Here is an 11,890-nt window from a genome sequence, read left to right as displayed (position 1 = left end):
TATGATGCGTGTGCAGTGCGTTTGTAGTACATATTTTTTTAAGTGCCCATGTTAACAGGTTAGAGCATTCAGACTGCACGTGGGTGCAGGATGGCAATGCGTTGCAAAAGCGGTGCAGAAGCAGCAGTGCAGCGATCGTTTCCGCACTGAGTCTATTTTTGATGTGCTGCACATGCTGAACTAAAGTGATAGCACATTAAATGTGGTCAAAATTAGCATGGATTGACAAAAATTAAGCAGTTTCACAATAAATCCATATAATTTAAAATTGTTCCAGAAGGTTAATTTAACAATGATATAAGTTGGAAATGTTTCATACGGTGGGTAAGGAACTGTCAGAAAAGTCCACACACTGTGCTAAAGCTGTTAATGATTTTTTGGTGAAAAACAGAAGGTGCAATATAAATTTTCAATAAGATTACACAGATCCAGCAATGTATGAATATAATCACTGAGTCATAAAGACAAGGAGTACAGGTGAAGGGAAAATAATTATAATTAAAATAAAGTAAATTAAAATAAAATAAAATGTAAAAATAAATATTAACCAACACAGATGTGCCATAAATAAAATAAAGAAGATAAATAATCGAAGAAATACAAATAATTATATTTTATGGGTCAGGAAATTTCTCAGCATATAAGAAAGGATATACACCTTTTATTATTAATAACTCAAAAAGCATTTATTGCTAAAACTTTGAAGGGACCATCTGAATAGATTTCTTGGTATTATTCACCTTCAATGTAATATTTCTGACTGGTACTGCTGCTCCCGATAAGCATATTACACAGTCTGCGTAAAGCACCTACTCTCTACAGGGGCACCATCTTACCTTTTGTGCTGGTTTGGACCGTCATTAATCTGAACTGCGTTGCTTGTTGTGGTTTGTATAAATTGAGGGATTTACAGATCATGTAAACGCAGGTAGAGACAGAGTGGCAAGTGGCAATGATGAAAATTGTGAGAATAAAATGGCAGTGTATTTAACAAATCTCTAGTCATATTATGCATATTACGGCTAGGAGTTAAAAATTGTGGGGGGAAAGATTCAAACTATGAAATAGTACAAATGGAAGTGGCTTTGGTAATTATGTTGTGTCATAATTTTAACTTTTTCATAGAAAATACCTTTTGCCTTCTTTTAAACAAGTTCATGCATCTGCCATGCTTTTTACTGTAAACAGTATTGTAATAACCATGAATGTTGCTTATCCAACTCATCCATTTCAATATGTTTTAATAACTTTTTTGTTTTGAAAAGAGATCCATACACAGGCACAATTTATTTTTGTCTACAAAACGTAAGTGTGTAGACAAACAATTAGCGTATTTTTTTAAGATCATGAGAAACACACATTATGTCCAGATTTGTTGGTAGTGTATATAACATGGATCAGCATCATTTAAAGTAAAACTCAATGTTTAGTCCTGAATGTTTCATATTATCTCAATTATTTTGATAGGTGCAAAGGGAGCAGATACCAATGATACCTGCTCCAGAGACTCTATCAGAGACTAACCTGGCAAAGGAACACCTGCTTGGATTTGATCTTTCTCTTCTTACAGTATGGCTTGGATTTTAAAGGACCAATAGTGGGATGCTCTTCCTTGAAGTACAGCTACAGAGAGTTCTACCGAACCACTTCCTGTTGGGTGCCACCTGTTTTTCTTGCCTAGGGGAAGAGGATATTGTCACCATAACACTGCAGGAGGTTGCCTCTCATTCTCCCTTAATTCTTTTGTCACCTGTTGTCCTTCAGGTAGCAGATGTGATTGTTGGTGCAATAAAGGCCATATTATATTAGCTTATCTGGCATGATTCCTGCTAATGAAATCAGACATCATTTCTATTTGTCAGACACAAAATAAAAATTATGGTTACATAGTTAATTAAAGGAACAGTTCACCCCAAAATGGAAATTCTGTCATCATTTACAAACCTGTATGACGTTCTTCTATGGAACACAAGAGGAGAAAATTTGAAGAATGTTGATGTTATTGTTTTTTTTCCTGTACAATTAAAGTGAATGGTGTCTGAGACTAACACACCGCCTAACATCTCATTTTGTGTTCCACGGAAGAAAGAAAATCATACAGGTTGGAAAGACACAAGGGTGAGTAAATGATGATGGAATATTAATTTTGGGTGAATATAAAGTATCACTTTAAAAAAGCACGATCAACTCAAATGATCAATAAATATACATATAAGACACAAATGTATACATCTCCTTTTGTGTTCCATAGAAGAAAGTCATACGGGTTTGGTGTAACATTACATGGTTATAATATAATGTATAATATATAGATCAGGGTTAGGGTATAATGACAGCTTTAATTTAGGTGAACTGTTACTGTAACAGACAAAAAAATAAAAACAAAATAAAACAAAAAACAAACAGAAAACAGGATTATGCCACCAAAATGAAAGTGAAAAGGCCATTAAATCATTAATTATGCTTGGTAAATAAGTTATATTTATAGCTTCAGTGGTGATTAGACCTTTGGCATGGGATCATGGACTTGTCTCAAAAGTAAACCTAGTAACCCACAAATACAAACATCTGTTGCCAGCAGGCACTTTGGGTCTCATTATGCTGCAGACCTACATATTTCCTTCTGTCTTGCCATTTTAAAGCCATAGATATGTTCACTGGGTAATTTGAGTTGTCTTCATCATCCGTTGCTTTCTGGTGACAAATGGAACTTCATGCAGAGGACCAGATGGCAAGGCTAAGTCATAAATCTCAGAAATAAGACATGTGATTGATGTCTTTAGAGAGAAAGAAACACTCTCACTATGAAACAAACCGAATGGCAATTTAAAGCTAATTGAAACTCACACAACACTAGAAAATCTTTGAAGCTATTTTGGCTCCTTGACAACATTTAGCTAATGAAGTAAGTTGTATATACTTTGGATAAACTTGATTTTAAACTGGGGGTTTAAAGCGATAGTTCACCGTTATAGCCATGATGGTAAATATTTACACACCCACAAGTTGTTCCAAACACATATGACAATCTGTCTTCTGTGGAATGCGGATATTAGGCAGAATGTTAGTCTCAGTCACTATTCACTATTTTTTTTTCATTCAATGAAAGTGAATGGTGACTGAGGCAGTCAATTTACCTAACATTTCTTTTGTAGTATAGGTTTGGATAAACATGAGGGTGAGTTCATTATGGCAGATTTTTGAGTGAAATTTCCCTTTTAAGTATCAACACAATTTATTTGATTCAAAAGTATGTGGAATACCTATTAAATATGGTTGGATAATGTTTTTAGCTAAACAATGTATGTAACCCATGGGTGTATACTGGATACTCTCACAGACTGAAGCTGTGAATATATAATATGACGGATCCATAACAGCAATTATATCCTGGAACAGGACATGTACAATAAAACCAAACAAACCTAAGGTTCTTTTCACACTGAAAGTTTGACTCACTCGGTGCAGCACATTTAAAAGGGCGTGCTATTTTCATGAGGGAGGTATCCTACTGTGACAAGTTGTCGCCACATTACACAATGAATTAAACATCTCATGCCCAGGAAAAGAAATATGTCTTTTCAATGCCCAAAGAGTTGTTGTTGTAATTAGGAATCCAAACTGTACCACACTCCAACTACTATATGCCTTACAATTTGCACATTTCTTTGTCCAAGAATGTTCTTCATTTATACAAAAATTCATAGCTTGAATTGAAACCATTTATTCATTTAAAATGATTATTGGTTTTCTTTCTGAGAAATAGAATGTTTAAAAATAATGAAAATACAAAAAGTTTTGAATTGCTTTTTTTATTCATAATTTATACCAGCAGATACAAAAATGTTTCAACAGTACTCAAATGTGCAAGAAAACACTATTTTGTTCTTTCATTAATTCAAATTGACAAAACAATAACTGACATGTAAACTGGAGTGAGCAAACCCTTTTTGACAAAGGTTTGAATTCAGAGCATTATCACTAACTAGAAACATTGACTTACAATTTTTGCATCTGACTTTCTCAAGAATATCCCAAAGTCATTGTGAATACATAGGCCAACTAGGTGACATTCTATCTCCCCATTTTGCAATTAAATCATAATTGTAAAGCAGAACAAATATGTATGACACATTAAAGAAAATATTTTGTCAAATTGTACCACAATGTTTCGAAAGAGATATTATGAACAAAGAGAAACTAATTGTACTAAATATATCATGTAAACATTCACCTTCTTTCGCAGCACAAGGACAACAGAATAGAGATCAGAAAAATATATATTTCAGTGAAGCTTTTTAAGTGCTTGACTGTCATTATTTTAAAATACCTCAGCAATCCGAACAAGCAAGAACATACATACAAGGTTATGAAAACAATATTGAACATGATGGAGTCCCAGCAATGTTTTCAAAAATGCATGATCACACACTGCAGAAAACACTGAACATTTTCAGTGTTTATCTAATTATGTTCCACACATTTGGCAAAAATAAAGGAAATTAAACAAATGCACATTGCGATCAAACACTTCACATTTATTTTTTGCATTAGTCAACTTCCACATTGTAGTAAATGCATTTTCAACTAATTGAAAAGCTTGTGCCATGCCGAAGACATTCCTCTTTTTGTTGCTTTCTCCTTCACTCTCTCTCTCACACACACACACACACACACACACACACACACACACACACACACACACACACACAATTTACAAGTAATACAGACATTAGCAACTACTTTCAAGAAAATTCTCTTAACCAAGTCTTAATTTCATGGGAAAAAATGGCAACTTTGCCATTACAGCACACAGAGCCAACAATATTGAGAGCACATTTTTCTCCACAAACCAAACATCTATGGTGTGTCTAGGGATAGTTCACCAAAAAATGTTTATTTTGTTCCAAACTTCATCTCTTTTTCAGTGGAACACAAAAAGAGATATTAGGCAGAATGTCAGCCTCAATCGACATTCACTTTCATTAAATAGAAGAAAAAAAAAAAAAAAATGACTGAGGCAACATCTCTTTTAGTGTTCCAGTTTTGAAAAAACATTACGGTGAGTAAATTATGACAATATTTTCATTAATGGGTGAACTATCCCTTTAAAGGAGCATTTTCCACCTCAAACTGGTCCCTCATAAGCATATTTAAAACAAACGTATCACACAAATAAAACACCCACAAATTACCATATACTCACCCTCATGCCACCCCAGATGTGTATAACTTTCTTTCTTCTGCTAAACACAAATAAAGATTTTTAGAAGAATTTCTCAACTCTGTAGTTCCATACAATGTAAGTGAATGGGTGCCAACATTTTGAAGTTCCAAAATCCACATACAGGCAAAGTACAGACAAGTACTCCAGATGATTCTGGTAGTTAAATCCATAGAGTTTGAAGCGGTTTGATTGGTATGGGTGAGAAACAGATCAGTATTTAAGTCCTTTTTATTATAAATTCTCCTCCCTACTTAGTCAATTTCTACTTTCACATTCTCCTTGTTTTTGGTTATTCACATCCTTCATGCATATTGCCCCCAGGGAGGAGAATTTATGACAAAAAAATGACTTAAATATTGATCTGTTTCTCATCCTCACCTGTCATATTCTGTCGGAATACATGGATTTAACAACTGGAGTCTTATGGCTTAATTTTTAGCTGCCTTTATGTAGATTTTGGAGTTAAAAATGTTGGCACCCATTCACTCAGATTGTATGGACCTACAGCGCTGAAATCTTCATTTGTGTTCTGCATCAGAAGAAAGTCATACACATCTGGGATGGGATGGAGGTGAGTAAATCATGAGATAAATTTTCATTTTTGGGTGAACTATACCTTTAAGGAATTCATTCCATGGGTTTGTATTCACTGATGAATATTAAACATGGCAAACTGTGTTTATTTGACAGCTAACCTTCAAAGTCTCCCCAAGGTGTTTCACACTTTATTGTTCAATGTTTCTCGTGAACGCCAATTGGCACTTTTTTTAAACGTCCATAAAATGCCTTAGACCATGTGTGGTGTGAAAACCATGAATAGAAAGTTCTGGCTCTGACTCACACACATTCAATATGCCAGCTAAGCTCCTTTATCATTTCATTATAGTCACATCCAGAGCTGATAGTTCTTTCTACAATGCACAAAATAACATTAACAACACTTAAAAAAAAAAAAATGTCCAAAGACTATTTGTTTTTTTCCTACAAGAAAACTCTCATTAAAAGAAAAACGCAACAGACAATTCCCATTTAAGTGATAGGAGAGGTGATTACAGGTAGGTGAAAAGGAGTAGTGCAAACAAAATGCACAACAGTGAATAAATTCTCAAATGCCAAGAATGCAACATTTTTGGCTTAAAGCATAGTTTATGAAATATTGAAAGGCTAAAATGCTGCTATTATGGAGGGCAGATGGTGAGGGAAAACCTGCTTTCGTTCTGCAAAGGAAAGAAAAATCTCCCACATTGACTTTTTGCACATTTAATTGTGAATGCATAACTCCTTTGGGATATTTGCAGATACATTTTTTGAACGTTTGCCTATTCAAGTATAAATAAGCCATTTAAGGTGTAATGTCTCTATAAAACTGTGCTTTCAGGTTTGGCTAGGTTGTCATAAACATTTCCTGCTTTAATTCCTTCACTCAATCAGAGCAACTACAATGATAAAAACTGACAACAATCATCCAGGTCTACAATCGGAAAAATCTAATATTTAGAGATAGTTCACTTAAAAAAGAAAATTGTTGTCACTTACTCACCCTCATGTTGTTCCAATGTGACATGTAGACATCAGGAGATGTTAGGCAGAATGTTAGCTTAAATCACATTCACTCTCATTGAATGAAAAAGGATGCACTGAAAGGGAATGTTGACTGAGGCTAACATTCACATAACACCTCGAAAGTAAGTTATGTGGGGTTGGAACAACATGACGGTGAGTAAATGATGACATGTTTTATTTTTGGGTGAACACTCTTTATCATGGTGTTTAAAAACAAAAAACATTGTGTTCATGAACCATAATATTATGAGCCAAAAATTATTTAATATGATCAAATGGTACAATCATTTTGACAGGGCAGAATACTGCATAAATCAAACAACACAACATAAATAAAAATAAAACAAAAACTCTTCTCCTTTGCAAGCTCCCTTTTTGGAAAATCAAAGATTCTAGGCATCTAAGTATTTTTCTATAATGTCTATTCTGAATGTGATTCACAGTCTTTCCTTTTTTGGTGCTCTGATACCTGACTGACTCAATTTGTTGTTGCACAGATCTAAAAAAAAACATAATGAATGGGAAAGAAAGAATGTTTAAAGTACAATTTAAGTGAAACATTTTAATTTTAACAATTGTAGAAGATCAATCCTGAATAAATACTTGTTCTTTCACTAAATCTGTTAATCGATCTTTGATAGTTTTACACATATTCCACCAAAAATCCAGATTATTTGCAAGTTTAATTAAAACGTACCGATTATTAGAGAGAAATCCTGCCAAATTTTTGGCCAACATTATATTTTTCCAGCACAGAACATAGAAACACTGAAGATTTACAGCAACATGACTGTTTGCCCATCAATGCACAATCCAATCAAAGCTTTCAAAACAGCATCTGCTGTACATATTCATATAATCTTTATGCCTATAAATTCATTAGGAATGGCATCCCAATCCTGACAATGTTTCTAAACATGTAGCCATGATGAGACCTATTGAAATTTAAACACTGAATCTGAGCAACAACAAATTTACGCTCATATTTGTGGGAAGATCAGATTGTTAACCTATGCTTTTGACACAAGTCAAGCCTTTACCTCCATACATGTAAACTGTTTTAAGAATGCATCACTTAACAAAAAGTGCAATTCACTACCGTATCCCACTGCACTCATTTCAGTAGTGCTTCTCCTGCAAATAATCTTTCATTTTGTTTGGTAAAGGCAGTTTCTGAATCAGATCGATCCGTGTGTACTGTCGAATGACAAATCGGCAAAGATATTGCAGTGAACGGACTTGCATGAACCGAGAGACAGGATTGGTCAACCGAACCGGGTACGTGGCCGACCCTGGCAAGCGTGATCTTGAGTAACAAAACGCACCGTTTTCCGAGTCTTTTATAGAATGTTCAATGAGATCAACTATGGAAGTGTGACCTTCTACATCCGGCTGCTCATAAAAACTGAACCTGCCGTTTGAGTGTTCAATTCTGGTATGGAGCGTCTTTCCCTGTGATCGAAAGCTCAAGCTGAGAAGATAGCGATCATCTGAGCTGTCCCTCACCAAAAAAGAACCATCTGGCAGGTTGATTAGCTTCTCCTCAGCCTCCCATCGAGTTATAGGTCCCCAGTACCAACCCTGCTTGGCCAGTTTTTTAAGTTCCTCTGTAAGGCTTGTAACAACCGTGGGTCCACTGTTTTGGAAAGAATCATACACCCTGCTAACACCGGGAGCGGAACTGAGATCAAAGTTCAGATGATGCCTCACTCTCTCCACAACGTGAGAGTCTGCACCACTGAATCCGGAGAGGGTCCTTGGCATTTCAATGGTGGAAAGAGGTGAGAGTGAGGGAGAAAATAAAGGTGTATCGGCTCTGGAACTGGAAAGGACAATTGATGGAGTACCAGGTAGATGCCCATTCACTGACTGGTCCATAAGAATGTCTGATGGCATGAGATCATCTTGGGCCTGGTCCATGTGCAGCGAGTTAGATTCAACTTGATCTACCACTTCCATAGGTAAGGGGCCATCTAAGCAAAAAGACTGGGATGAACCAGGGTACATTCCCTCATCTAAAGGCATTTTGTACTGGATGTAGTCCTGAGGTGTGAGTCCAATAGGCACATGATCCTCAATGTTCAAATGCAAGTTACCACTTTGAGTCTCCATGTCCTTCAGAGAATCTCTCTGATCTTGGAACAGACCTTCTAAATGGACGCCATGGAACTCCTTTCTGATGCCATTGAAGGAGGGACTAGGGTTGGGAGAGTGGACCATGGCTTTTAACTTCACCTCCATCTTGATGCAAGCTTCCTCTGAGCTCACAGGCCTGAAAGGCCATGGAGAAGGGCTGTAATGATGGCTTCGGAGAGACGAGGATCTTAAAGGGCGCTGGGCTTTGACTTCACTAAAGCTTATTGGGACTGACGAGGAAGAAAAGGTGTCATCGTCATCCCCAGAGCCCACTGCTGAGGGGCCTCCTTTGACTTTAGCTTTCTGTTTTGTAGACAGCCTCCTTTTTAGAGTGCCCATAAGACTCTCGCTCTTCGATCTGTTCTTATGACCCTTCTCATCCTCCACATTAAGATCACAACCGACCAGAGCTTTAGTGTAACAACCTCCAAAGAGAGAGTCATCCTTGGTGAACTCAGCAGCTAAAGATGGCTGCTGGAGCATGACAAAATCCCCATCTTCTTTGCCCTTTATGTTAAGTGACTTTCTGATCGTCTTGAGACTGATCTTCTTCATCCTTACACACCTGGTCAGGTGAGGGCATGAGACGGCCCTAACTGCTGACCGTTAGATGCTAACTGCAGAATCTTGCCATGTGAATGGGAAATGTTGTTCATGTGAACATCAAAGTTCTTGTCATCTATAAAAGGTGAGATAAAATGTATAATTAAAAAGTGAACTAGCCATGAAACATGGTGCTTTATAGTGTATTTACATGTAAAAAAATACATAAATTATAGGCTTGGGATTGATGGCTTTTTCACTTATCGATAATCAGAAAATATTCCAGATGATTATCAATATACAAGAGCATTGTTTCAGATATAAATAGGGCTACAATTGCAGAACAGTTTGTAACTCTTCATACATATTTCTAAACACAACTTTGGCAAAGTGTCAGAGACAGGGTAACTTAAAAAGTGTCGCACAAAGAATGCATCTGGTAAACGACATGGCGCATTCTAAAATTAGAATCAATTATTTTCTATGAATGTACGCACACCACTGCCACTGTGGGTAGTGCCCAGCTATGACTTCAGAGGCTGCATAAAATTTAAAATTATATCGATTACACCATTTTAAACACTAACCTGCAAACTCGTCAATGTCACTTCGTTACGCTCGTTCTTGAAAAAGTACAAAAACCTTTGCGACTTTTGTTTATGATGACTTGATTCACAACTTTAGACTAGGCTGCTACTTGTACTGCATCGAAGTGTCTTTCAGTATTAAGTTGAGTAAATGTTAAATTACCTCCTTTTGCCTCTCAAAGCTATTACGACAGACTACATTAAACAGAAGGCCAACCGACAGTAAATTGGAAAGCACACAAATTAGGCTTCTAATTTAAATGTCAGGTAATCAAATATTACCTGACATTTAATATATCAATGCCAAAAAAAATTATAAAGATAATAATGTGCTGATCAATAATCAATGTATGGATATTTTTATGACATTTCTAATAAATGAAATCCTAATGTGATAATTTATACATTTTTGACAGTCTATATATCCAATATTTTTTGTATGTCAGTTCTACATAAAAATTATTACATACATTTACATAGTTATATACTGAATGTTTATATTTACAAGAGTCCAAAATGCATCTTTACTTTCACTGGATGGCACATTCTACTAATTTAATTGTTTTAACACATTTGATGAGAGGCTGTCCATTTCATTACAATTTATGTTAACACTTCAAACTAAACCTGTGTAACTTAATATATTGGCAACATAAACTTCAACCATTGTCTATCACTTAATAAATATGTCTGACATCATATGTTTATTTTTTTTCTTTGATATAATCAAAATCAAGCGATCACACACTAGTATAATGTTCAGACTCACAAGTTAATGTGTAGATGCTTAAAAAAATAAAAATAATCATCAGATCAACTTAAACATCCTTTCCCGTTGCCTTGTAAAACGAACTTGTTTGTTTTGAATGCATTTGAGATAATAATTCCAATTATTCAGCGAAATCAGCTGTCAATCATTACAGCCTATATAAAGCCTGACCTGCCTATGCATCAACACATTTAGCTGAAGTATGAAACGACATGTTAACTACAGCGCCAGAATAGAATAAAAACTCTTGAGTCAAATTAGATCAATTCATTACAAGCTTGTCACATCAATATTTATAACTTTGTCCCACAAAAGAAACAGGCCTTGAAGTGAGCTAACTCAGCTAGAATCCTAAGGGAGCTTCATATGTCAAGACACAACTAGATATTGTGAATATTCACCTATAAACACAAGTTACTCACACTTACCATTAAGAGAATTGATTCCTTTTCAAAAGAAGGATCTGGGTGGAAAGTGACGACGACACTGGCATTTCGTATTAGCTTGTTGATAATAGACTGCTAACCGTTAGCTAAAGCATCTACAACTCATTCACACGAACAAGAGCAGTTTCACTACATAAACACACACTGTGCTCATCTCATGCACGTGAAGCACCGAGGCTGTTTTTTCTTCATCTGCAGCTGGCCGTGTTATGAGAGAGACATTCCTTAAAGTTTCATAACAAGTCCATTACTATTTTCAGTTTTTTGCTAGCTAGCCTCTTTGGCTACATTCTCCTCTCCCTTTTTCTTTGTTGACTGTTGCATTATGGGAAAAGACACTGAAAGGATAACAAGAGGGAGAAGGGTGGCTGGACTGGGATGTGTGTGTACGCCAATTTGTAGTCTATATTATATTATATTATATTGTAATATATTATAGCTTATTACATCCTATTATATTGGTATGTATTTGTGTGTTTATTTATTTGAATATACCAACATAAAAGCTTTTCATTTGGTGGACAACAAGCCATACAACAAAGTTTTATTCTCACAGAATCTTACTATGCAAATTAATTCATAATAATATCCTAATATTTGTATTATGTAGTATACTGTT

General features: G+C 35.6%; 1 protein-coding gene across 1 annotated transcript; it reads right to left on the bottom strand.

The window, feature by feature from the left end:
• Positions 1 to 3,814: 3,814 nt before the first annotated feature.
• Positions 3,815 to 11,572, bottom strand: LOC127634860 (suppressor of cytokine signaling 6). Its single transcript, XM_052114584.1, has 2 exons — positions 11,254 to 11,572; positions 3,815 to 9,605 (listed from the first exon to the last, which is right to left on the bottom strand). Exon 2 carries the CDS (start codon positions 9,479 to 9,481, stop codon positions 7,910 to 7,912), a length of 1,572 nt encoding a protein of 523 aa, XP_051970544.1. The 5' UTR covers positions 9,482 to 9,605; positions 11,254 to 11,572; the 3' UTR covers positions 3,815 to 7,909.
• Between the last annotated feature and the right edge of the window lie 318 nt (positions 11,573 to 11,890).

The sequence above is a fragment of the Xyrauchen texanus genome, chromosome 42 (assembly GCF_025860055.1).
Source record: "Xyrauchen texanus isolate HMW12.3.18 chromosome 42, RBS_HiC_50CHRs, whole genome shotgun sequence".
Classification (NCBI taxonomy): domain Eukaryota; kingdom Metazoa; phylum Chordata; class Actinopteri; order Cypriniformes; family Catostomidae; genus Xyrauchen; species Xyrauchen texanus.
The sequence above is the reverse complement of the archived record's forward strand: the minus strand, read 5'-3'. Positions and strand labels throughout refer to the sequence as shown.

What these genes read in the sequence shown, in the direction of transcription:
- LOC127634860 (XM_052114584.1), bottom strand. Translation starts at nt 9,481, where the DNA reads ATGAAGAAGATCAGTCTCAAGACGATCAGAAAGTCACTTAACATAAAG.